Genomic DNA, 27825 nt, shown 5'->3' on the forward strand with positions numbered 1-27825 from the left:
ACAACCACCCCCCTCCAACCTAGCAGCCATTTAATTATTTGTTGAACTTAGACAACAGAAATCTCATTACCATATTCTTAAGGCTTCCCTAATCTAAACTACAAGATCTAGTACTACATTCTGAAAACCAGTATAGCCAATACGTTCAAATCAAAGGAAAACAATCAGAACAAGAAGAATGAGCATGGCTGTACCATTGGAGCAGAAATAAAGAAAACCAAAACATAGTGTTGAAACTTCTACTAGTTAGCCTTGCTTACATGAATTTAAAATAAAAAGTTTTCAGATTTTATACATCTTTTTTCAACCAGGTACATTTAATTGCAACCAGTAGGCACTCCACCAAAACGCAGTATTTGCAATCCCCGTCTCTAACCGAGAGAGATTACTTTGGCCTCAGTATTGCTATATTACAATTTTCCTGCTTCAAAACATGCAGTTCATACATTTTACAGTTTTACTGCCATAGTCGATGCATTCTGGCCCAATACACTCACAGCAGGCGTTGTGAAACCATCGGTATTTGGAAGCTCCCATGGACTCGCAAGAGATCTTGCACTGATGTATTGACATGCAGTCATCAAAATACACCACAGTACACATGTGTTCTAAACCAAGAGGGGGAAAAAATTTTTAAAAGTCTTAAAATATTTTTAAAGGTTAGTAAAAATTAAATGTGCAGCTTTTGAAGTAGGATTGCAAATCATGACTATGAGGCATGAGGGGAAAAAAAAAGGTGATAGTGAAAGCAGAGAGAAGAGACAGCGAGCCAAGGTACAATCTATTAACTTCAAGCTTTCTGTGTCTACAACTCAACCTGTTGTCTGCTCTCCTTCTGGACTAACTCACTGCTATAGTCACAGGTAAGAATGGTTTTGGGTTTTGGAACTGAAGTGTAAGGTGTACTTTCTAAAGTGTAAAGATGGCCTACGCCAAAATAACACGCAGGCGTGTGTCCTCTGAAGGTAATACCAAGCTATCACTTTCCCAGGTGCCAGCAGCTACTATATGCTATCACGAAAAATGTCAGGTTTAGAGAAGTTATTTAAATAACACCAAAACACACTTATTTAGGCCCCCCCCAACCCCACAATATTCTTCAGCCACACTAAATCACAGAGCTAGAGAATCACGTTTTCCTCAACTTGAAACTGCACATGTTTTTCTTCTTTGGTTAGCAACCACAGCAGCTTTACTACTAAGATTAAGAAACCCCTTCTGCCTAAGCGGTGACTTGATTCTTCTAACATCTGTCCAATTACCTGAGACGGTGTTGCAACCTCAAACTGGAGCTGAGGCGTTCACCATAACTACAACACAAAAACATCCCTCTCCAGTCTACTTCCAGTTCCCCAGGCTGACAGATCTACCAACTGTCTTCTGTGCTGACCGGGCAATTACACCATTAACTGTGTTCACCCTCCAAAGGACCTTGATTGCATCGCATTTACCCCCAGCGTAACTCGGCACACTTTGGGGAAGAGCTCAGCTGAAAGCTGTCTGCAAACATCGATGTCTCACTCACACACGTCAGACAGATTTATGAGCAGGAGAAATCAAGGGGCTTTTGAGCCTATTACTGCTTATGGTGCGTGGATCCAGGAGAAACACTGACCTACGTTCCAACACGGATTAGAAAAATGTAATCCAAACGTCAATGGTAAATCGAGACAGTGGGATTTTTTTTGCATGATCATGGAGATACGGAGACGGGCGAGTAACTGAAGGACTCTCAGAGCAATGCAGTTGTTAACCATAGCGTTCATTCAGTCTCTTATCTGCGAGCAAGTCTTGGGAGGCTGAAGTGCACCAGAACCTCCCCTTCAAACTACTGGTGTCCTACAGATGAGCAGCCTCAGCAGCGTGCATATCTCATGGCAAGCTCCTAAGGTGAGGTCCAAAGGAGAGTTGAGGCCAGCAAGGGTCTCCGTCACTTTACAAGCCATCAGATCTATGCAGTCGGTTTCCCCAGTACCACAGAAATCATCTGTGCTTTTGGGCACATGACAAGTGACAACACAACATACAAAAGAGCACAATGTCCCCAACAGTTTTCCTGTGGATGCATCCTCTTCCTCGACATCTGGAAACCCTGCCTACCCTTTTAAGAATTATCATTTATTAAAACTTGTATGAGAGAACCCTGACCACTGTCAAACTATTTCACTACTGCCTAAGAAGCTGCAGGAGGGTCACAGGACGTGCTGCCAGACCCCTGAAAGCCAGAGAGTATTCGCTGCCTTGTTCAAGCTCTGAACTGATGTACTGGCCTCGCAGATACCATGTACAGTGCAACAGGCAATAAGGACCTTGGGTGGGAAGCACAGACCCACAGCCGAAGCAGTTTGCTGCTCCCAGAAAAGCTTTGCTGCAAGTAAAGCTCCAGTTGTCCAAGAAATCTTGGAACACCCAAAGTACTGCTGGGAATATCAGGGAAGTATGCTGCGGCTGTGTAAGTCCTGTCCCATTCCCAGCACTTCTATTTCTATGACCCCTTGCAACAAATCCTGAAGCACAGTTACCGCAGAAAAGAGACTTTTCAAAGAACAAAACCTCTGCCTAAAACGAACCAACATATCCACAGCTTCAGTAAGGACACTTTATCCATGGAGGAGAGGAGGAAAGAGCAAAACAGAAGCATATGCAATGGCACCATGAGCAAAGAGTGACCAGCCAGGTACACACCTAAGGTGCTCAGCCAAAGCTGAGAAGTGGTAGGGAGATGCAGCCTCCAAGATCCACCCAGAGGCCATACAGCAGTTCCACCTTCTTGTGAAGAACGCACAAGAACTTGGCAACATTTCCTCACCAGTGACAAAAGCTCAGGTTGCCAGGGTCCCCAGAAGGAGCACACACCATCCATTCCCAGGAGGCCCAGACAATCCCAGGTATCTGTCCCCCTCCCTCCTCACAGGAGGTTTTCAGTGGAAGTGTAGGGAGTGAGAAAGGAGAGGTGAGTCTCCAGGCAGCATTCCTCATGAAATCTAAACACCAGCGAGTGTCCCATCAGTCAACCAGTTCAGTGCTGGCATGCAAGCACAAGAGCCTTACAGAAGCCTTTCTAAGACATATTCATACTCTTCGTACCCTCTTGCTTAATCCCAATTCACTCCTTTGACATCTTTTTAGCAGTTTTCTTCTCAAGTTTGACCTTAAATGCCATAGGTAGGGTCAGTCATAGAAGGCATCAGCTGGAGGCACAGAGCCTCTGCCTCAAAACAGGCAATCCTGGCTAATCCAGAAAGATTTCTTGCTGCAAAATCAGCTTTTGAGATGCCATCTCCACCTGACTGGTCTAGTCTCTGGATCAGCTTGAGAAGGCAAAATGACTCATGTCTTTCCTAGATAGTAGTGGAACAACTCTTTAAGGAAACCAGTCCTCTCCAAAGGGCTGCCCAAAGTGCTGGCTGCTAACATGTTGATCAGCGCACTCCAACCTGCAACATGCAAAGGAAAGCCTGCAGTAGGTCAGGAAAGCTTGTCAGGAAAGTCATGCACGTTCTGAGGTGGGCTAGCTGCTCTCAGCACTTGCAGGCCGTCTTCACACCAGAGGATGACCAGTGCCCTCTGTATTAGGAGACATCCGTGTTCACCTTCATGTTAACCTCATCTGCGACAGCCTCACCCATGTTAGCACCAGTGCAGAAGTCCTAGAGTAGCCCAGTTCATCAGCTAACGCCTGCTGAAATTTGAAATAAATCTCTTTTGGAAGAAGAGCCTATGATTTCTAGGATGTAAAGATCCATGTCACCGAACTGAGAGACTGAAGACATCTCTCAGGGGGCAGGAGGCTGGAGGACGAGCAGCACCAGGCCCATAACCCTGGCAAAACCAGATGACAGCAGTCAGGTCCTGTGAGACTGGAGACTGGTCTCCTTGACCACTCTCACAGGACCAAACTGGGAACCTTATCAAGGTGGCAGCAACAAACCACGATGTTAATCTTGACTGACTGAAGAGTGGAGAAGAAAGTTTTTATTTCCACCTGCACACAAGCCAAGAGGATTATGTCCTAGAGGACCAGTCCAAAAATGCTGTGAAGGGGAGAGGACAGACTGTACCTGCCAGGCCAGAGCCAGCAGTAGCTCTGCAGCTCCAGTAGCTCCCGTCAGCAGCTGGAGAACGTGCTCCATGTACACGGTACCAAACCGTCTCTGAAGTCCAGCTCGCTCAGAGACTTGCCAGGTCTGAACGAGTCAGACTGGCCAGGGTGCACTTTGTTCCTCACGGGACACTCCCGGTCCCCTCCCCAGCAGCATCTGCATGCCTGAGTAGAGGCTGAATTACTGAAAGCAGGAGAGTTCCTCCCTTCAAGTATTAAATCCCTTTTTATAGGCTGCAGAAACACAGTTACACAGGGAAAAAATACATACCTACAGGCTCAGTTGGGATCCCAGAGAGTATTTAAATTGTTTCACAAACCTAATTACATAGTCATCACTTGGCTCCCTCAGTGTAGATAAAAACAATGTTACTTAGTGCAGCAACAGCTCTTTCATTTGCATTTTGCCGATTTTCACGCAGTAAGGACTACAGACTACAGGTGCAGGGAGGGAAAACGACACAGCAGCATTCTTTTGTTTCCAGAACATGAGTTTCTCACCATTTCCCCCCCCCCCCCCCCCGCTTCATACTCAAGAAGGGTTGTGTAGGAGAAATAACAATCAAGTCTAAATTCAAAATGACCAGAAGTAATGGACGGATGTTTCTATCAGGCTTTGCTAAAGTACTGCCTGTGCTGCAAGTGAGATCTGGGGCACAATGGAGGAATTTAGCAACTCTGAGAAGATAAAACAATCAGTTCTTGTAGGTTAAGGAAAAATGCTTATCTACAAGATGAAAAAACTTCCCCGGTTAATGACAATTCCCTGCATACCACCTTTGAAGTTAAAGGTGCTACATAAGTTCAGTTGTCTGCTGGTCTGTTTATCAGTAGCTCTAGAAGTACTTCAAAAAGGTAACTGTCCATCCAGCAGCCACACCATTTAATGCCAATCATAACTTATAAAAAGCAACATTTAAAAGAAAAAAAAAATCTTCCTAGAGTACCTACAGAGGTAGACGCCACTTTACTGGATTTCTAGCTCTCCTCTACCTGGCTGGCACTGGAGGGGAGCGGAAGCGCTGAGCAGACGCCATCCCGTGTCGCCAAGCACTGCAAGTCAGAAACCCTTAACTACAACACAGATTTTGTTTCATCAGTTGCCAGAAGATTATCTAGTTCCCCTCTCTCTCTCTCGCCAACATCCTGTCATCATCTGAAACAATTAAGCTTATTTAAACAGCTGAACTCGCAGTTCAGAGCTCGGAGGGCATCAGCTAAAAGCAAAGCAAAAAGAAAAAAGCATAAATGTAGCTCTAAATTAATAAACACCACCATCCTCTCTGAAGTAGTGGCTCAAATGCCAGAAACTACTGACACGAAGAACTACAGCAGCTCCAGCAGCGCACGCATACTTCGCCAGCTAAAATGTTAAAAGCCAATTCAGAGGAGGAAGGGGAAGACACTCATTAAGATAATAACGGGGAAGTTCAAGGTCTGGTGGCTGGGCTCGCAGTAGGCTGGGGCGAGAAAGGAATGCTTTATAGCCCACCGCACCCCACCTCCTCCCGGATCTACAGCCGCCCTCCCGCCGGGGCCGGTGGCTTCACGCCACTCGTGCACAAAGCTCATGGGTTCCCGTGGCTGGTGCTGCTTTTCCTGGCACTCACCCAGACTGCATCGAGCAGCTACAGCTCCCCGGATCAGCTTAACTGTGGTCTCTGCAGGAACGCACGGTGAAATGAAAATCAGAACTGTCTTACACAACGGGACAAGGGGGATTTGTAGGCAGAGCCTTTCCAAATTTTGGGATGTATTCCAGAAGACAGCACAGAGACTCCTGTCCCCTTACCACAATCTACCTCTCACTGGGCCCTCTCCCTTTAAGGGCAACGCAACAGGCCACTGCCAGCGCACCATGTTGGAGGGAAGCACTCAAGGAGCCACAGAAGAACCACAAAACAGGATGCACAGAGCTGTAAAGAAAACATAAAGCACCTGTGTTCCTACTCATAGGAATATTCTTTCAAATCCCTGAACATCACTGCCTTGAAGACAACTGCTTAGCGAGTCACCCAAAGGAACCTCCACTTGCAAGATGTGCCCTGAAGCGTAGCAGCATGTCTGGGGAGAAGGAAAGGGTAAAGACGTGGTCTTCAGTTTCTTCCACTGGAGGCTAAGCTTGTATTTAATGCAACTGAGCACGCACACGTACACACACAGACCCACCCTCTCCTTCAGTGGCTCTTCTAACACACGCTAGCTTGTTACACCACAGTGACTTGGTTGTGTGACTGAACTTTGCATGGGCAGAAGCCGTCAGACTCCACCAAACCTCCTGGGCTCCCTCTCCATGCTCATGTTCACTAGGCCCTTTAGCCCTTGACCTACCACTCCTCCACCTTCTGGTTACTCCTTCCCCAATTAACTCATCAAAAAAAAGTTTTAAAACCAATGCCACCCCTTGGCTCACACAACATCCAGCACAAGCAGCACAATTCCCCAGTTGTCCTTGCTTCCATCATAATAAACATCAACTGACCGAGGCCAGCAGCCAACTCTTCTTTCCACCTTCTTCTGTTCTCAATGCTCAAATCATCCATGTTTTCATAAGCAATCTTTAATATGACTTCTGATAAAACAGAGCACTACAAAGTTACCTACATTGTGACCAAGAAAAGAGAGACTCCTCAACAGGCTTACACATTTAGATACCTAAATTATAGGATGTTGAAAGCCATTTTTTACCTTTTCCAGTTCTTCACTGCTCACTAAGATCGAGGAGGCATAGCCAATGATTACAAGAACAGCTCTGTTCTAAGTGTTACTGAAGCCTGAAAACCAGTGGCATTTGGTAACTATTTCCACCTATAACTGTTGTTTTTGGACTCTCATCATTCCAGTGAAAGCCCTCTCAACCTAATCTCTTATACGTTCTTAGTAAATGAAAGGAAGGAGACTTTTGACTAAGAAAAAATTGCAGTGTTATGTATTTGTCCGTGTTGTTAAAATCAACTCCTCCACACCCTTGAGATGCAACTCAAATTCCAAGTTTAATCCAAAACTATCATTAGCCCATCCTGCTGGTATGGCAGTGACGGACTGTCAGGGAACAGTCATCTGAGCTGCAATACCTAAGTACAGTGGGATATATTCAAAATTGTTCTAAGCATATTTTTTTTCCAAGTATAATTTACATCTTTAAATACTGTAGTGTTTGCACACAGGGCTTCTTGTGGCTTGCCATCTAACATGTCTTCCTGCATCATTCTCATAATGGCGAGCAAGCGTTTTAATAATGTCAAAGACATATGAATGAGATGCTTTCTGACCATCTGGTTTCCCAGTTCTGGAATTAATTTATTTTTCTAACGTGCCTTAACCAAAGGAAATTAGAAAAGTTGCCATTAATGGTCCCATTTAATCAACAGCAGTCCTACACAGAAACGTAACTAGGCCAAAGGTTCACAGTGGCATGGAAAAGCAGCGTGTCCATCACTTAGGGTATCTTTCATTGAGAAGATAAAAGAGCCATCACAACAGCAACATATGGGGTTACAAATATTTAAAGTGTGTGTTGGGAAGGAAGCAAAGCATTAATTACACTAATAAAACAAATCAGATGCTCTTTTCTCCTTGTTAAGCAGCAATTTCACTATGAACTGTTTATGAGATTCTTTCACGTCTGATGTAATGATTTCAGGGAAAAGTAATTCAGGTTTCGCATGGGAACCAAGGAGCAGAGAGTACTTTTTCTTACACCACTGCTGTCACTACCTCGAACTTCTCATCTGCCCCCAAACAATATTCTGATCTGTCCTCTACATTGAAGGTGAGAATACAACTTGATATAAAACAAGAGGAAGGAGTCCGTAAGTTGAACCCCCACCCTCAAATTACCTATTTTTAAGATTGTCTGTCACATATCCCTCCTCAACACAACAAGCGATCTTGCTAATCCCACTCAGGTTTACTATTAATCCTAGATTTCCTACAAACCATCCTTCTAAAGAGTTCAAGTTATGCCAGCTGAGATGAAAGAAATAAGCACCTATTCCAGGTACAATGGTTTATGGCACGTGGCTTTCTTAAACCTCTGAAGCCATGCGTTTCAGTTGCCCACCTCTGCACTGACACATGATTTGGATTCAGTTTTTGGTCTGTCCTGTCTCCTAAACTACAGGTAACTGCTTCAAAGTCAAAGCACATACCGCGCCAGTGCACACGAAATAACACAAACTGCCTTGTGCCGCAGGAGGAATTACAGAGACTTCAAACTCGCGTGGTTCAGTGTCTCCTAAGATCACCAGACACTTTAACACCATCTTCCATGTTCCTCAACCCTTTTGCTTTACTCCTTTCATTACACCATGCTCAAAGACAGACTGAACTTTTCACATTTTGATAGGAAAAGAAGAAGTGAGTACAGACAAGCACAGAAGATGCACCAAGAAGGCTCCTGGAAGAGACAAGAGGAAACGCTAGGAATTTAGACACTATGCTCGTTACCTTTGTCACTAGAGTAAGGTGTGTGGACATTGTTGCTTGGAACAGAGACATTCTGATGCTGTGGCTGGTTCACTGTTTCTAAAAAGGAAACGAGGTTCTCGTGGTGCGACAGTTCTTCTGCCACAGGGAAGGAAACGATATTCCAGTTCAGCTGAGTATCCCCTTCTGTCAGTGCCCGGAAAAGGGAAGGAATTGGTTCATGCAACTCCTCGACAGTGCTCTTGGACGTTGGAGGTGTATCACTGTAATTGCGAGGATTGCACATACCTGCAGAGGAATTAAACAGCAAGTTACACAAAACTCTTTAAACTCTTCTCCTTGGAATCAGAGGGAATATTTAGAAAATTAAAATTCCTTTTTTTTTTTTCCTAAGCAGAACAGAGCCCTTTTATATATATCCCACTTGCAGCTCAATAGCGGAAGGGCCACCAAATATAGCAGGTCAAACTTTCCATAATGGCAGGTTTCAGATATCTGCAGACTTCCACAAAACACACCTGTGACTTTTGAGAGACAAGTGAAAAGAAAAACCCCATCTAAACAGCACTTTGCTTCCCTTTTTATGCCAACATTACAGTTTAGAATATAAAGAGTTCAATGAAAGGCTTGTTTCCCCTGGAAAAAGAGACAAAGCACAGCATAATCGATACCAGAATAAGTCTGGAATGAAAGCTTACGACTGAATGGAGATAGTATCTGGGCAAGTCCTGACATATATGAAACTTTTGATCACAATTCAAGTATTCTATCTCATCCGCTGCAGCAGCGCACTAGATCTTTTTAGTCGCCTGCCAGAGATGAAAAGATCACTATCAGGAGGGAGCAAGAGTCTGAATTACTTTACCTGCTTAGAGACAGCTGAGGTGAACCTCATTTGGCTACTTAGTTGGAGGGGTCACTACAGGCAAAATTTTTATTCCCAGGTGACCTCTTCCTTATTTTTCAACGTCTTTTGTGGTATCTTTTTTGAAACCTTGTATTCCTCTTTGCCACTTTTTACAAACTGTTTTTGTGATGTGCAATACAGGTGCCAGTTGTTCACTAACCATTTAAACACTAACATTTATTACTAGCAACAAAACTGAAGGGTACCTTGGTTTAATCCAAACATTGAAACAACCAAGATTAAAAAGGAAAGATGTATTTGCACAGGTCTTTCAACTCTGAAGCCCTAAAACACTATTAGAAGTCATCTGACAAGAGACAGACAAATCCATTTTCCTCATGTACATCTGGATATCGTTTTGGGTAGTTTCACAGACATAGCTGTAGACAGCTACAGCTACAGCTGCAAAGCACACCAATCCCTGAAGTATCAAAGCAATAGAGGACATAAATGTGCAAAGTCTACCTGCCCCACACAACCAGAGAAGCTTCGCCTGCCCTGCAGATACATTAGGACTCCAGCTTTGGAAATCCTGTTTAACTAGGGCCTTATACAAACCCACAATCTTTTCAATCTAAGTAGACGGATTTCCATAACGAGCAAAGCAGAATGAAGTTTGTGCATGACAATTAGCATGAGATCTGGCAAATCTTAAGCAAGTGGTTAGCATCACCAGCACTTTGTAATAGGAACAACACAAGAGTCTGCTCCTATAAAAAGGTGAGCCAAGAACTGGGTAAGAAAACAAATAAGCCTCTCCTCCAAACAAATCAGGTCACACTAAAAAATAATTCCACTTACACAAACCCTACCATAAACAATTATTTTCCTACTCCTCTCAACCAGGTTTGCTCTTCACAGATGCTCCTGGACTCACTGCTTTAATAAAAAATTTCTATCCCTGCATTATCACCTTTTGGTAAGCACTTGGAATATTCACCATACCACATGTAACAGAGGATGCCCACGTGAAAATTATTTAGGAAGGCATCAAACCAGGTAAGAGTTTCATACAGATACATCAAGAGAGGTACACTCTAGTTGATGTAATTGTATTCATGTTGTGAAATGGAAACCAGTAAGCATTTCTAGAGGCCCCCTCTGTCAGGTTGGAATCAGAAAATAAATTCCACTGATAAGAAGGACACACAGGAAAAAAATAACAGCACGATTGTTTACGAAAGTATTGCAGAACGTGTACAAGTTTGTATGCCTATCAAGGCAGTATGAAAATATTATCTTAAGATAGTACCAAGACACTATTGCTTATGGTTTAATGGGTAACTGCTCATTCCACAAAGATCCTTCCCTCTTACTATTTTAAAAAGTATTACAATTATAATAATTATATTTACATATAATAATTACTATAAAATAGTAGCTGTGGTTAAAACAAAACAAAACAAAAAAGCTTAACTTATGAGCAACTGGTTAGGAACAAACATGCCTACATTGCTGCTTTGGAGTTGATGAGAAGATGCAGAAAGGGGTATTGAAATGGTAGAAGCAGACAAGCCTTTACATGAGGGACCAGAAAAGCTTAACCTACAAAGCGCAGAAAAATAGAGGAAAGAGGAACCCGTGGCTGTTCTCTGTCCTCCAGTGGCTTTTTCCCTGTCAGAGAAGGGAGAGGACATACACACAAAACACAGGGCATCAACTGAACATCAGTACAGTTAGTGCTGGAGGGTAGCAGGCAATACCTGACCTTGGAGCAGACATGACCTGAAAGACACAACCACCTATCTGCTTTTACATTAGGCATGATCACCTTCCAGACCAAAATATCGGCTCAAGTACCAGCAAAGAACTGCCTCCAGGAAGCTGGGTATGGCATGCACTCCTGTTTCCTCATTTGAATAAGGCTACAGCAAGGATGACCCTACGCTGAGGAGGAGGAGAATGGGACCACACCATAGAACCACCAACCATCAGGTGTTTCAGTTTACTCAGTACTGGGAAACTGAACCCGAAACCCCATTAACCTCTCTCCTGGATAACACCACGGGAAAGAGCAGCAGCACAGTGAATAACGTGCAGATTTAGGAAAAAAAACCTGTTGCGTGCACCGCTTTTTTTCTTCACAATCCCAAGAGGTAGGTTCTTCCTCTCCCTAGAGGAGATCGGCACACTATGCCTTGCTTTCTACAACAGGTAACAGTTCTGAACAGGGAAATAACCTACTATGCTGTTCCTCACCCCTGTGACTGAGTATGACAACAGTACACTTTAGTATGACGTTACAAAAACCCAGAAGACATTGGAGGGGTAAAAGGGATATATGTATTTCACTTTTCAAGAAGATCAAATGGAAAAAACAAAAACTCTAGGGCCTCTTTCTAAAGATATTTCCTCCACAGGTGCAGGGGCTGAAAATGCCACTGGGAAGAATCACACATGTGCAGGACCATGCCGCTCCACTGCTTACTGCTTACCCTCCACAAAGAGCTCTTTTTGCAAATAAAAGAATGATGAAAACATTGGGCCATGCATATTTACTACTAGTCCTCAGGACTCACAAGGGAACTCAAACCTAAAATTGTCCCTGTGCAGTATCTGTCAATACACTCTACAGTTAGAAACCTCCATACAGGATCCAACCCCATGAAGCAGGTGCTGCGTAGTTTCCTCAGGATGACAATTCAAAAAGGAGGTTATGTTTTGGAGACAAAATTAATAGTCAGTCATGATGGTATTAACCAAGCAAACTCTGGACTACTGCCACCCCCCACTCCATAGAGCAGATACGGCCTTCAAATGTTTGGTTCCCCACAGTAATTTATTCAGTACCCACAGAACGAGCTGTAAGATGTTTAAAGCCAAATTCTGTCCTGATGTTTTACTTCTATTATAAGACTGTGAGGTAGGCATGTGGCAGGAGGAAGCGATTTAAAAAAAAGAAGAAAATTCCAAAGAATTGCGAACTTACCAACACAGTCACAGCACTCATCCCAAAGCGTGCCCAGGCAGAGCATGCACTCCTTACAGCAGGAACAGTTCCCTTCCCCAGGGCGGCACTGACACAGCTCCTGAAAACAACAGAAACTCATCACACCGCAGCAATCCCAGATGTAAAATGCCAACATGGCAGAGCGATTTCTCCTCAAGCCACAACTCAAATTACAGCATTAAAAAAGCTTAGTACACTAATACAGGGAGTAACTGGTAAAATAGTTCCGACCACAGAACCGACCTTAGTTTACAAAAGGATCTTTTGCAAGTTTGTTTGGGTTTGTTTGGGTTTTTTTAAACTTGACATTCTAAAGACAAATCTGAGTCAGTATTTAAAAGAGGAAAAAATCCTATTAAAGGGAAAGGTGTGTGCACCTCTGTGTATGCCTGAATCTACAAGTTCTTTGACTGTTTTTCCCATCACAACAGGAAATTCAAAGGAGGATGTTTCTTTATATATAAATAGTGTGCGTACATTATAATTTAGCTAAAAAAGGAAGTTACTATAAGCCACATGTGCATACTCAAGAAGACACACAACATCCACCATCACACCTACTTGTGGATTCTAAAAGGAACTTACCCAGTTAAGTTGTCTGACCACAGGATTTTGTGCATCTCTGAACACCTGTTACACATTGCTCTCCATGTGCAATATTAGCACCAGACTATTTGTTCACCCCCAGGTCCAGCTGATTCATTTTTGCTATTATGAAAACAACCCCCTCCCCCCCCCAAGCCGACACCTTGGGATACTTCCAACACTTCTGGAGCCTCTAGACAGTGAATTGGTATGCATACGTGGGTTTTGTTAACCCTTAAGCTAGGAAAATGGAAAAAGCATGGAAGCAAGATGACAAACCTTTCCCTTCAAATTACCTAAAGCAGACGACACCGACTGGTTTAGCAGTCCTGCTGAAGACATACACTTGTCGACCTCACAGCACAGAAATAGCCTACATGGATGAAGGAAACCTAAAAACCAGGCGGTCTCCTTCCCTCTAGCTCAAATCCATCCGACTAATTCCAGTTTGGCTGAAAGACTGTGGCTACATGACGATAATATACAGGCTTGAATCACGCTGTAGAGCCAAACACAGACAGTCAAGAAGTCACATTTGGTTGTCCTGTCTAAGAATTTGGTTTTGATGACGTCTGTCTAACTATCACTTTACATACAACTGGTGAGAAAACAAACTCCTGTTACTGGAAACACTGACCACAGGATCCTTTCCACCCCCAGCTTTACTGGAAGAGCCGTTGGCAAATCCCTGCCATGCACCGGACTGGGGGAAGATGACGCCCATCCCTGCTCTGTGATCCCGTTCTCCAGAGGCAGGGCAGGGACGCGTGGCAGTGTGCTCGGGAGACGCATGTGGACAGGAGGGAAGGGCAGGAAGATGGTTTGGCACGAAATTCTCCTAACCTGGAGTCACCACCTGAGGCTCCACCTCAGCTAACCACAGCTGGGTCGGGTCACCACACCTTACCAGCAGACACAAACATCGCCCACAAAGTCTTTCTGTAGCGCCTTCAGAAGAAGCCAAGGGGGCAAAACTCCACTTCTAAAGCAATTCTTTGCCTGCTACTGTTAAACATCAAGTGGGGAGGGAAGGAGGCGTTTTTACACCAAACATCAGGAGTGCCTTTGCTAGGGAAGGCAAGGCACAGAGTTGCACCCGAAGGTGTACGACCCCCATCCTCTCTTTATTCTGCAACACCGGCAACTGCAAACACCCGCAGCCTGGGGAGTTGCCCAGGGACACAGGCCTGCAGCAGACCGCAGGGTGCATTTCAGAGGGAGGTCTGCTGGGGACAGGGCTTAAGAACACAGCAAATGAAGCGTTGGGGCTCCCAGTTCCAGACTCAAAGTGAACAAACCCCCAGACCTGCTGCAGACGTGCTACCATGTACTAATGCAGTATAAATTCACTAATCTGTTATTCCTCCTTTCACTTCACCCCAGATCACAAATCTTCTTGAAGCCAGCAAAGAAACCAAATTCACAGACTATTGCGTGTTCTATGTAGCACCGAGAAATGATGTCGCCTGCACGATTTAATGTGAACTGTTTGCCCTGCTGCATGATTGACCGTGAACTCCTGCTCCACATGCATTTCTGCATCACACAGTCTTAGTAAGTCTTGAATTTTTACTTACAGAGTGGAAAACTATCAATATATTTTACTTTTTCATCCTCAAAGTTTATTAATGTCACCTATTACAATCCTGTTTCCAAATGAAAGATGAAGAATAAGCTCACTAATAAAATATACATTTTTTTCCCACAAGAGGAGACACCACAAACTTAAAAAAATAACTTATGTGAATGAATGACGCATTTCTAAAATATTTATCTTACCGTTTGACAAACAGATTGTGTCAGCCTTGAGAATAAAAAGTCCAAATAAAATAACTTTAAAACCAACTATGAGTAAAGTACTGTTACCTTGGCCAGAGAATAGTATTAATACATATTAGCATTAAAAAGATCCTTTATACTTGCTCTTCAACAGTGAAACTGGGCAAACAACTTCATACTCATTAAAGACATTGCAACACCAACAAGCCAGTATGTGGGAGGAGGTGATTCTCTGTGAACTATTAAATGTGATGTATGAATCAAAGCCAGAAAATCCACTAACTTTAAAGTTGTTTCAGTTTTATAGTTCGCAATGTGTGAATCTAAGAGAAGAGTATTCTCGCTGAACTAAATGTAACCTTATTGTATACGTTTGCAAGACAACAACAAAAAAATTCTGCTTAGCTTCAGTATGTGTAAGCACTAGCTTGGGATAGCATCACTATACCTACCAGTATTTTACTTTTACAGGAGGAGCTTACGAGCAGCATATTTTTAAATCTTATTTTCTTTTTTTTTTTTTTCTCCTTCCTTTCACTTGGAGGGGGAGGAGGGCAGAAAGAGCAACCTAATTAGTCTTCTGCACAGTTCTCCAGCTCCCTCCCTCTCACAGTTCAACTGTCTCTTCAGGGCAATAACTGTATGTTTTTCCATGTATGTGTTTGCACGTACATGGCTTCCTCAACCACCCTCGAGTCCCTCTGCCTGACTCATCCACGCTGGATACTTGTACAGGATACATCTTTTAAAAAGAATGCTTATATGAGACATGGGTGAAGCGAGGCAGAATGAGAAATGTTCCTTGTTGATAGCTGGGGGTGGTGAGGCGTCAGTGGAAGAAAATATTACTCATAAGTCAACTTGGCAACTTCCCAAGCTGAACTACTGAAGGTGCACCGGAGAATGTATTTTGCTAGGCAAGAAATAAGTCTCTCAAGTCTAAAAATACAGCACTAAATAGGAAGCAGTCATGTTCATACAATAAAGACACTTCTGCTCCAGAGAGCAAATAAAGATTTTTCAAGGTATTTAACATCTGCATTTTTTCAAAGCTTTCTTGAAATGACAGAGACTGTTTTCTCAGCTCAGTGAGAAACAGGACCTGAAGGCATTGGCAACATCTTTGCAAACTGGAAGGAAGAGTGAAAGAAAAAGAGCTAATGTTTTTTTCCTAGAACAGTTTAATAACAGAAAATCTCCTGGAAGCAAACCAGCCAGAACTGTTTTGTTAACCCAACTGCGTTACGTACGACAGCTACAACATACGCACGAAAAGTAATTTCTAGATGCCTAAGCCCTGAAGTTAAGGAGTGGTGTTTATTTCATACCACAGGACTAAAAAGTCTTGGAAATCCTTTCAAGCCAACAAGTTTGTACACAAGATTAACAGGGGGTGAAGACAAAGACTAAGAGAGATTTTAATCGGAATGATACCGCACCAGCCAAGGTGACTGTAGGCATGTAGTGTTCAGGAGACAAAACTCTGTGTTCTCCGGAAAACAACTCCTCTTTAGGAAGACCTGAAATCCGTGCCTGAACTATAGCAGTGTTCAGTTCCTACACACAGCAGGAGTTTAAGGAGCTGCTGCAGATGAGACGGCAAAGCTCGACTTCCAGCAGAACACGGATGTCCCACCCAAGCCCGACTGCTGCAGGTAGCTCTGCACCGCAAGAGCCAGCCCGGGACTCGCCTCAAACCCATTTGCTACAAACAATTGTGGGAATGTCTCATCCTAGAGGTTTCTGCCTTCAAGGATTTCCTCCATGTTGCAAGGACACAATATGCGCCTCCACTCCGCCCAACGAGCGTAACTGGCCTTCTCATCTCCTCCACACGTGGAAACAGCAAAACAACCCACAAGTCAACAACAGATGGGCTAGAATAAACACTGCGACACGCATGGCGTGGGCAACCGGGGCTCGGTGGCCTACCTGAAAAGCAAGGCAACAGTTGGTTACTGACTTCAACGACCCAATCAGTCCCAGGCATGGGAAGGAGCTACATCCGAAGCCCCCAAGGGAACTCATTTTGTGGTCCCACTCTGCCTACACTCCCAAGCCTTATCCACAAGTCCTCCAACAACTACGGGAAGCCACAAAGCTTTTTTGCAAAGGCTAAGCTTATGCAGAGAGATGCCTCAAGCTATTTTCTTATAGGTCTTTGCTTACAGACAAACACGGAGCAGACAACAAGAGCACCGATGAAGCTAGAGCCTCAGGACGAAAAAGGAAAGCTGAACGCATGCAAGTTGTTGATCTCATGCTCTGTTCTGGACCTAACAAAATAAATATTTATGTAGGGACCACCCTTAAGCAGAGCAGCTCCTAAGGAGTGGCAGTAATGACTGTACTGACTTCTAGCCATGCTGGCAAAAATATTTATGTTAACCATATGCTTTTTGAGAGAGCAGGTCTTTTGTCTTATTATGTCTCTTAACACAGGCAGCCTCACTTTCTGCACGCAGATGCAGATGACAAACATTCACATTCTGTTTGCTCCCCCAGTTGCCTCCGAGTGACATTATCTTGGTTTCAAGCCATGGATTTTGCCAAACTATAACAGTTACAAAAATAGGTTAGGGAAAAATTGTCATGTGATAGTCAAGCAAACTAACTCAACACAGTAATTTATTTTTAAGCTCAGATTTCTCCAGAAGAGTTTAGAGGGGGAAAAAAAATACACAGCTATACTCCACTTGTATGCCTACCCGAGAAATGAGACGCACTTCACATACCAGTGCAGTGCTTCTGCTACAACAGCACTGAAGACTTTTTTTTTTAAAAAAAAAAAAAAAAAGGGAAGATGACAATTGCTTTAAGCCAAAGCTTTAGGAGTCTTCATATCCACAATCAAGACTAGTCTGACCTGATCCGTTCTTCTACAAAGAATGAATACTGACTGGTACGTCAGGCCTGTTCACAGGAAGAGAGCAGCCAGACGGTGAAAACAAACAGCGGCATTGCCCCGTAATTGTACACCATTCACACGGCCTGCGCTACTTCAGGGTCTCCGAGAACTGCATACAATTTTGATTTCAGGGAAATGCTTCAAAAAGAGATTCCACATCACCTGTACAAAGTAAGAGGGAACACATCCACAACAAGTAAAGCAGCGCGGGGGTGTCTCTGCATGCACAGGGCTGTGTCGCTTCAAGGATGCCAACAAAATCCAAGTAAAGCACAGCCATGTGAGCCACTTCTGTGCAGCGCTGAACCTCAGCCGTCTTAGGCCCAGAAGAGGAAGGACTCCAGTAGCATTAGCTCTGCTTCTCCTGGGCTGTACTCTATTCAGACTAGCTCATAAAAATAAAGTTTAAATGCCGGATGTCTCAAGCTTGACTTGATAGAAGGCAAGTGATTACTTGGGAAGAAGATGTCTCTGCTCTCATGGACAGTGGACTCTACCTGTGGCACAGGAAAAGGAGACAATACCTATCTTCCCTGTTCTCCCCTTCACCTGGACCAACAGCTTTCCCCTGAATCAACCAATCTGTACTGCCTGCACTTGTACCAATGGCTGCACTTGCCATTTCGGTGCTTTGTACGTCCAATGCCACAACTAGCATCTCACTTTTCAAAGGTTTCCAGCCTCGAGGCTATTTGAAAAAATGCAACAGAAGGAACCTGTAAGTGCATCAGTTTGTCGCAGTGCACAATGCCCAATGTACTAGCAAAACCATCGGGGTTGTCTTTGAAAAGGTGAAACTCAAAAGCCTCTTTCTCACTCCCTTATTTAACAACTCCACAAACCATTGTGGCGCTAGAAACTCCAATTTTTTTTATTTTTTAATTTTTTTTTTTTTGTGAAGCACGAGCAGTGCAGAAGCCAGAAAGAGGACTGTTCAGCCCACAGTCAGTCTTCATTCCAAAGGATGGATCTGTAAATCTGGGAAGTACTTTATTTGTAAACCAAACAAATTTTATACAGAAGTCAACGAAATGAAGTAAACACAGAAATGCTTCATGCCACTTCTGCACCACTTCTCAGACTGTGACCATACAGTTACAGTAAGCGCTCTAGCATGTTACCGGCACGCGGTGTTTGTGCTCTCTGCTACTGCCTTTCTACAAAGAGGCCGTAAATAACATTTTTATTTTAAAAAAGCTGCAACTGACCACATGAAGGCTCCTTTTTTCAATACGGAGTCAAGAACCATGCTCAGTACACCATTAGCAAATAAATACTTGGTAGTTATCAGAACTGCTTGCAATTTTGCTAAAAGAGGCACTTTTGTTCTGCTGCACACTGTACCTCTTAACTCCTGCTCTAAGAGCAGCAACCCAGTCTCAGCCTGATTCTTTCACCGAGTCAAAAGCAGCATCTGGATTTAACATCCACTTCCTACCAACACAACTCATAAGTATTTGGTTTTTGTTTTGCTTTGGTTTTTAGGTAGGCCCACATGCTTTCAGAGCTTGCTCATTACTATCAGTAGCCATAGGTCCCTCTGATCAAAAAGCTTTCCCAAATGCACCTCAAGACTCTAAGACAAGTTAGGTCTCTAGTCATGTTTGTTCTCTCATGCAAGTTTTTAGGCACTTTTTTAATTGACTGTACAAACCTGATGTTATGGAGAATATCAGGCATCAACTACTGACCCTCTGCCTGGGCCAGGAGATTTAAGAAAGTGGAGGGATTGCAAGGTAAGGGGAAAATCTCAGACATATATGGGAAGACTACAAGCACATTTGAACTTCTGGTATTGCAGGTATCTTTAAAAAAAACAATTGTTGTCCACAGAAACTTTTCTAATAAAACGTCTGTTTGAAATTTCTGCTTGTTCATAATATCACTAATAAAGAAGAAAGAGACTGAAAACTAACAGTGTGGCTGGTAGTGGCTTCAACCAGTAACCCAGGAATCACTATCTTCAACTTCAACATGTTTCCATTAAGAAAAGAAACATGCCTATATACACATCCACTTAATATTATCTATAAAATGGTTGTTAATCTGCACTTACATGTGCAGGAGACCAAATTAACTTCTTTAAAAAGGCATTATTTAACATAAAATACCGTTTATTTGCATCACTGGATCTTTTCAAGACACAGGTTCAGAACTGTTTCTTAATCACTTAAAAGCAAATAAAGGAACCATGACTCGTACCTGTATCAGGCATTTGCTGACATCGCTAGCACAGAGAGCCTTATTGCAGCCTGTTGACGCCTGGATCCACAGCAGGAGCAGAAGGACAGTGACTGTGGGCACTGTGACATACTGCGGCCTCATGTTTCCTGCAGGTGAGCAATTTTCACAAGTACTTCAACCAGCACCAAAATAAAACCCAGCAACTGAAAGGGCTATGGGAACTCAAGTCAAATCCTACTTCCCTTCCCCCTTCAACTCCTTCAATAAAGATCCGTATTTTTCGGGAAAAAAAAAAAAAAGGTCAAACCGGGGTGCTTAACAACAAACCCAACTCCTCCTCCCCCAGCTGACTTGTTTATTCGAAGCTTTCTGCTATTGCACCTTTGGATTAAAACTGCAACAAACTTCAGGTGAACAATCTCAAGTTTGCAATATCAAATACAATGCTCTATAAGCAGTGACAAGAAAAAAAATACCTCAGAAGAGAAAATCCACCAACGAAGACCTAATTCTGTAAACGCATAAAGAAGGCAGATGGGTTTTGTGTAGCATCTCCTCAGGCTAAAGGTACACACAGGTGTTTGGGGCCAAAGCTACACAGCCACCTTTTGCGACGTGTAAGGTAAGTTGCTGTGTCATCTTTAATGCAGACAGGCAGTTGTTTTCATACCGAGAGCTAGATGTCACACCGGCTTTTGATTCAGCCACAAAGTTGTTAACTTCTTTTTTAAAAAAAGTACAGGCACCAACATTTAAGAAAAAAGTACCAGAGACTCTGAACGATGCAGCTCTCCAGAGCCAGGCAAGTGACTGAAGTCAACTGGAGATGAGCATCTGCTCCTTCAGACAGAAGAACTGGGTTTGTTCAAAGCACCCCCCTGGCGAGAACCCAGCCTCGCAGCAGGTGGGATTTTGGCACACCGCGTCGCGAGCCGTGTGCCAGCCAGTTCCCCCTTGGTCTCAGCGCATGAGCCCAACCCAGAGAGCGGCCGGTGGCACCCGGCACCGTACCAATGGGTAAGAAAAGGCAGCCCATGTTTGGGCAAGCTTACAGTCAGCCTGTATTGTTCTCATAAGAGGGGGAAAAAATGCTAAGGGGGCACTGAGTTTCTTTCTGTATCTAGAAATGCTTTTCTGCATTATGAACTCAAAAAAAAAACAACCCAAAACAACCAAAAACCAAAAAGCCAACACTCAATATCCGAGCGTTACAAAAAACAAGCCAACACGTAAAAGAGGCACGATCCGGACATTCAAAGACTGGGTCAGGTCAGCCTTCCCGACAGCGGCTGTTAAACGCCTCGGAGCCCGCCATCGGCCCCCGGCAGGACCGGGAGGGACCCCCCGCAGGCCCGGGGTGGGCACGGAGAGCGCGAGGTCTCTCCCCTCGGCAGGGGGTCACCGCCCGCTCCTCGGGGCACAGAAAGCTTCCCCTCAGCCAGAGCCACTCCAAACCCCCGGGTGCTGCGCTCCGGGGCCCGGCGCGGCAGCCGAGGCGGGATGAGCCACCCGGGCAGGCTCCAGCGCCGCGCCGGGCCCGGCTCTTGCACACGAAGGCTCCGAGAAGCGGGGCCGGAGCGATGCCGCCGCGGGCTCACCGCGCACCTTCCCCACCGTCGTCTCACCGGTCGCTGCTTCCCCAGACTTTCATCCGGCGCCTCCCGCCCCCGCAGCGCGACCCCTGCCCACCGCCCCCGCAGCCTGCTCTGGCGGCACCGGCTCCCCCCAGCTCCGGCTCGGCATCGCTCCCCTTCACCGCCGGGCTCACACCCGGGGCGGAAAAGACCCAAAAAACTCCTCCGGCCAATCAACCCGCGCTCGGCTCGGCTCCCCCTCCCCGCCGAGGCTCCCCGCTGCCCCCTGGGTGGCCCGGGCCCCCAAGATGGCACTGCCAGGGGCCCGGTGACAGGGAGCGCACTCCCCTGCCGAAGCGGCCCGGGGCAGGCGGGGCCCCGCACGGGGAGCGCCGCCGAAAGCCGCCCCTCCCGGCGGCGGGGGGCCCGGCCTCCTCCTCCCCCTCCTCCGGCAGGCAGGCACCGAAACTTTCCTTCCACAAAGAAGCAGCCGCGGCCCCGCCGCCGCCGCCTCCTCCCTGGCCACCGGCTCCATCCCGCTGGCGTGTGCTTCCCCCCCCCCCCCCGCTCCCTCCGCCGGCGGCTGGCTCACCGGACGGCGCCGCAGGCCGGGCACCCCCTGCTCCGCCGGTGGCTCTCGCTGCTCCGGAGGCGGCGGCGGCAGCAGCAACCGCGCGCCTCGGCCCGCTGCTCCCCCCTCGGCCGCAGGCAGCGCGGAGGCGGCGGCGCGGCCTCGCATCGCCCCGCCTCGGGGCACCGTCAGGCGCCAGGACCCTCCCCCCGCCGCCGGCAGCGCGCCCCGGGACCCTCCGCCCCGGCGGGCGGCGGCTGCGCGGAGCGGGGTGTGTGTGGGGGGGAAGGAGGCAGGGCCGGTGGATGGGAGATTCGTGCTGGAGCCTGCCGAGCGGGACGGGAGCGGAGGGGCCTGCCGGAGGAGGGGTGCGCGGTGGCCGTGAGGGCGCTTCTTCCGCGGCGAGTGGCTGAGGGTGCCCCCGCCGGCCCAGGAGAAAAGTCGGAGGTCTTGTGGGGAGAAAAAGTCATCCCAGGGCAGCTGGAAGGTTTCGCCGGGTCGCTGCTACGGGGAGAGGAGGGCGTCGGGGAAGCACCCCCGCCCCAGAGAAAGAAGAAGGGGGTGCAGGGGGAGCCGGCAGAGGCGGCCTGCTGCCCCGCTGAGGGGGAGCTGGAGCCTGGCGGTACCCGGCAGCGGCTGCCCGGGGGCAGGGCGGGTCCCGCCGCCGGGCAGGTGGTGGGGCGGGAAGCCCAGCTGCCAGCGGGAGGAAGACAGGGGATGGGGAAGGGAGCCTGGGCTGCCAGCAGCCTCGCCCAGCGTCTCGAAGGCACTGCCGTGTGGGTGGTGTAGCCTGGTGCGTGCCGCGCTCCGAGGGACCACGGTAGGAAGGCTGCTCCGCGGAGGAAAAAGGCGGGAGGAGCCTGGCCGGGCACCGGGAGCAGCCCTCGGGCGGCCTCCGCCCCCGCCAGTCCCTGTTGGGTGCCCGCTCTCCGCCCCCACCGCTCCGCCGAGGGAGGTCGCAGCGGGGTGCCCCTGCGCAGCAGCGGGGTGCCGCCCCACAGGGCGAACCTGGAACAGAACCACGGCTGGAACAAACCCGCGGTTCAAATCGGAGAAGCCACGAGACCACGAAGGGACTGTGAAACATGTGGGCAGCCCCTTTTCTTCAGCAACTAAGTTTTTCCTAAGCGGTTGCAATTGAAAAGCACAAGCTGTTTCAGATCCCGACGGCAGGGAATCGCCTCTCCTTGCACCGAAGGCACAGGTTAATCCTGAGAAACGTCCGTCGCCCTGTCTCCTTGGAAGACAGGACGCTGCCCCGAGTTTCGGATCATCCCCAGACCCCTCTGCTGGCCCTCCCGCAGGCGGACCCGCCCCGCCGCCTCCTCCAGCCGCCGTATCCGTGTCACCCGCTTCTAACCCAACACAGCCCGCGCTCCTGCAGCCCCGCTTCTCTTTCCCGTTCTTTGTGAAACGCGCTCAGTTATCCCTATCCCGTACTTCACAGAGTCTGGGTTGGGTTCTCCCACTTCCAGGTGTGGGCGTTACCTTTCATTACTCTGAGCGTCTCATGGAAGTAAACTCACACCCACTTACTAGTTGTTAACACCCTGCAGCCTTATCCATTATTTTCCTTGTCTTTTTTAGGAGGTAATACAGAAATCTGTACTATTTTAAAATTTTACAGCTACTTTCAGAAGAATACCGCATTTGCATTTTCCTCAGTACATCTTCAATTCTGAGTGAGGTCAGGAAGATATTCCTCTGTAAAAGCTGGCACAACTTCTCCTTACACAGGTACCTAACAAATTAAAAGTGTGATAAACCAGTTACGGGGCAGGAACTCTGTAGTCACTGCTTTTCCTGTGCCTGAGTTACCATGACTTCATTCTTGACTGGAACCAGCAGCGACATGCGGACAGGAGGGAGCCTGCGGAGCCCCTCGTTCAATGCCCCTTTACTCTCCGTCACAGCAAGGGCACCCTGGGCATCACACAAGCGTAAGGACTGCGCACTCTGCAGAAGGGCATCTAGGAATTAAAACTCAGTTCAAGTGCTTTAAATCACTTTTCTGGGTAACCAGCTCTCTTGCCCAAGTCCCATTTCCTTCAGCAGGAATTTCAGACATCAGATCCCAAGCATTCTTGAATAATCTATGAACTAGAGGTTAACAAATCTTCTTCATGAATATCTGCAACCTCCTACTAATAAATAATTAACTGTCTGCTCATTAACAGTACTAACGGAAAAAAAGCGTTAAATTTCGCAGCATGGGAATTTTTGTTTTAGTTTTTCATTGAGCCTCCTTAGGTATTTCAGGAACACGAAGATTTGATGTATCAGGTGTTACAATACTAAGAAATTCCAACTAATAACATGACCAATAAAATTTATTAAACATATTTACAACTATTTACATATCCTTCCATAGATTAATAATAAAATAGACAATATACAATTTAAGAATTTTCATTCAAAGGCATTTTGTTGGAAAAAATAGGCTCTGTTACGAGACCACCATATAAGAGCAAAAGGTTGTTTTTGTTTCACACAAAAATATTTTCATTATAGTAAGTGGTAGGTATGGCATTACAACAGCAGACTGGTATGAAATATGATTTTGGAAATGTTACAATTGTTTAGGTATCAGTTACTGACGTAAAGGAGTTCAGAGGTCTGTGAAGCATGCAGTACAGTTCTGTTTCAATTCTTTTACAGTTATGGTGATGAAACAAGCAGCTAAATCAAACACATGCCAACCGGGAACACACTACACTTAATAAAAACTACAACTTTGGTCCAATAAAACATTAGACAAAACCAGTTTGACAGTTAAAATATCTATTTTATACAGGTTTGAACATTAATTACAAGACTATTTACATTTGCACAATAGGTATAAAATAAATTATTTAAAAATGAAGACAATATTACATCTTTTTCCAAAAAGAGAACTGTACAGTAATTTACAAAATACAATAAGATTAACAGACTGTTTTCCTCCAAGTCTTGTATTTTCTTCCACAGGCTTTTACGTCATTTTTTCTGTGGGAGTTCAACTGTTACTGAAGTTTCATAACACAAAGCTTTATAGCAGATTTTAAGTAACATTTGTGTTTTGGTGGCTGTTTTAGTTATTAACAGCTTCCAGCGCTGTCAACTCCCCGTGTTTCGTCGCCTTTTGCAGCGATAGGCTCTAAAGCTACAGGCAGGCTTAAAATACAGATAATGGCAGTTACTGTGAAACTGACTGTAAAATTAGCAGCCGTCTTCTGTGGTTGAACAGGAGCCCGTGCCACACTTCTCTGAAGGAACACCTCAATTATTGAGGAAGGTCCTATTCCGCAGAATTAAGTGCTCTGTCTTAAAAGAAAAATACCTGTGTGTATCACTGCACCTCAGTCTCTAGTTGTCCAAGGGACCGGGTGAGCCACAAGATGCTGGTTGTCATATTGGCGTCAATTCAAAGTCATCATTAACATCAACAAGAGGAACATAAAACTCCTGAATTTCATAAATGCTGATAGATTTATATGTAGCAGGATCGAGTTCTTGCAGTTTAAGCTGCCACTCCAGTCTCTGGACGGCATTTAGAGCCGCAGCTTCGTGCTGCTGCCTCATCAAAAGGCACGTCTGTTTTAAAAGGGAGACAGAAGTTACTTCAATATTTGAAAAAATACTGCAACAAGTTTGAAAACAGAAAAAATACCCAGGAGCCTCTCTGGTGGTACAAAGTAATCTCCCCACTGTGTATTTAAAATGTGCAGGTTATTCCATTACACCACATAGCAGCAAAGGTTCGTTTTTTATACTGCAAGACCCTCCTTTATGTTGCCCTTAAAACCTCCACGATAGCCTATGATACTGCATAGAGGTCTACTACTTATCCATCTATTTATTCACCTCATCTTCATAGTGACACTAGAATTGTTTGGGGTTTGGTGGTGGTTTGTTTTTTTTTAAAGTGGAAAGACAAAGAAGTGTACCTTTAATTTGTCGAACTTATCATCGACGTCCTGTAACCACGACATAAACTGTCTCGCATTAAATCGATCCCTCACTGATGTTTTGCTGTCATCAGCCTGCAAAAAAAAATGTTATTCAAACTGTTATTTGATGATTCAGTCTTAAAACATAAAGCCAACTTTGTGGGACCTCCCTAAGCAATGCTTCGGATGGAAAAAGAAACTCAAAGTACCAAGGTACACCTGAGCACAACTGCTGACCGCCACTGCAAGCCAGCTGCTCACTAAACATGGTATTTTCAGATTCCCTCAAGCTATGTACTGTACTCTATTTTTGAAATGTAGAGTAGGAGGAGGCTTAAAGATTTATGCCTTAGTGTCTTCATCAGTACAAAGCAGATCCTTCCACAAAATTGCTCTCTTTGTTCTCTTTAAAATTCAGTAACAAATTAAATGAATATGCCCTCAGAGAAAAGCAAAAACATTAATAAAGGAAAACTTAAGCAGCCTGACTTAACTGGCTACACAAATATTCAAAAGTAATAATAAAGAAGTATTTTTACCATCAAAATACCCCCCAAAAAAAAGGAAGCAGACAATGTCCTGCTCAATGAAATTTTTTCCTACTATTTAATAAGAATCCGGACTGTCACATCTGCCTGTTGTGAGAAAGAGATACTCCTAAAGCCAGACTGTGCCCATTTAACATTTAAATAACAATCACTCAATAGAACAAGCTGCTGTTACTTCTTTAGGAAAAATAAATGAACACTGCAGGAATTTGTACACTGTAGCAATGGGCAAGAACGGGGAAAAAAACCTGCAAAGACTGGAATCTAGAAAACGGCTGAGATTTTGGGTATCACAGGCAGCTGGACAGGCTGGTTCTGCAAAGAGCCCTCAACAACACCCATCTCGTAACCCTGAACCGCAGGCACTGACTTGAGCTGTGACCAGCTACTAGTCTGCCCCCCAGAAGCCTGGGCCTTTCCCTCCCCCACCATTGGTTCGGCCCGTGTGACCGGAAAGTTCTCAACGTCTGCCCAACACGTGTGGCCGTAAAGGCAAACCTCCAAAGACCCAGAAATCCCGTCAGACCAGCTCTGAGGTGGTCATTTTCCTGCAAAATAAACCAGACCTTTGCTTACAAATCTTTCCCAGCTATTGGCTCAAATACAAGAAAAATTTTATCAGAAATGGTTCTTCGTTGCAGAACAAAATCAAGCGTTGCCGGTGGGGCAACAGGGCAGCGGCAGACTGCGTGACGAGAGAATGGTTTCTTACGCAGCTACATTCCTCCCACGAAGCAAACTTAAATCAAAGCATCATGCTGGTAGTTTAAAACATTGATTTCAGTTATAATAAAAATGTGTATTTAATACTTTGCTGAACAGTATGTGCGGTATCATAATTTTCTAAGAAAAATTACCAGAGACTGAAACACAAAGCTGTTGAGCTAGTGAGGCGGAAGGAGAGGCAGTTTACTGCTATTATTGTTGTTACACAGATGGTCAAAAAAGCTGTAATACGGGGGGGGCAGGGGGGAACCACGACAACTCCGCCAATAAAGATTGGTTTTGTTTCACAGAATTAAAATATAGAATCAGTTCATTTAAAATCAATTGTAAAGTGTTCACTATAAAAATGCAGTTATGTGCGTAACTCTGAGGTATCTCAAATTTCTAAATAGGTCAGGGCCTCTAAATTGAGGCAGAAAAAAAAGCAAAGGACATTCTGAACTTCAGAACTAACAATGATGATATTTGGACTTAACAGAAAAGGAAAATCTCGGGTTTGCCCTATCAGATTTACTGAGGAAATGTTTTAAAAATTTGTTGGTATAAAGCTTAAAATGGGAGAACAATAGAGTCTCTATAAATGGCTGTCTCCTGCTGAATCACCTCGTTGTGCATAGCTCTAGTTCTTTAAAGA

General features: G+C 45.3%; 2 protein-coding genes across 2 annotated transcripts in view; both read right to left on the bottom strand.

Annotated features, from left to right (window-relative positions):
• Positions 1–426: 426 nt before the first annotated feature.
• TWSG1 (twisted gastrulation BMP signaling modulator 1) lies at positions 427–19984 on the bottom strand. Its single transcript, XM_009953880.2, has 4 exons — positions 19862–19984; positions 12367–12466; positions 8552–8818; positions 427–608 (listed from the first exon to the last, which is right to left on the bottom strand). Exons 1-4 carry the CDS (start codon positions 19982–19984, stop codon positions 427–429), a joined length of 672 nt encoding a protein of 223 aa, XP_009952182.1.
• Positions 19985–24300: 4316 nt separating this feature from the next.
• Positions 24301–27825, bottom strand: part of ANKRD12 (ankyrin repeat domain 12) — a 43951-nt gene continuing 40426 nt past the window's right edge. The window contains exons 10-11 of the mRNA XM_086472734.1: positions 25915–26010; positions 24301–25561 (exon numbers count right to left, since the gene is read on the bottom strand). Of these exons, the coding sequence (XP_086328860.1) occupies positions 25376–25561; positions 25915–26010 (282 nt within the window). The 3' untranslated portion in view covers positions 24301–25375. The remainder of the gene's footprint in view (positions 25562–25914; positions 26011–27825) is intronic.

The sequence above is a fragment of the Leptosomus discolor genome, chromosome 13 (assembly GCF_034619465.1).
Source record: "Leptosomus discolor isolate bLepDis1 chromosome 13, bLepDis1.hap2, whole genome shotgun sequence".
Classification (NCBI taxonomy): domain Eukaryota; kingdom Metazoa; phylum Chordata; class Aves; order Leptosomiformes; family Leptosomidae; genus Leptosomus; species Leptosomus discolor.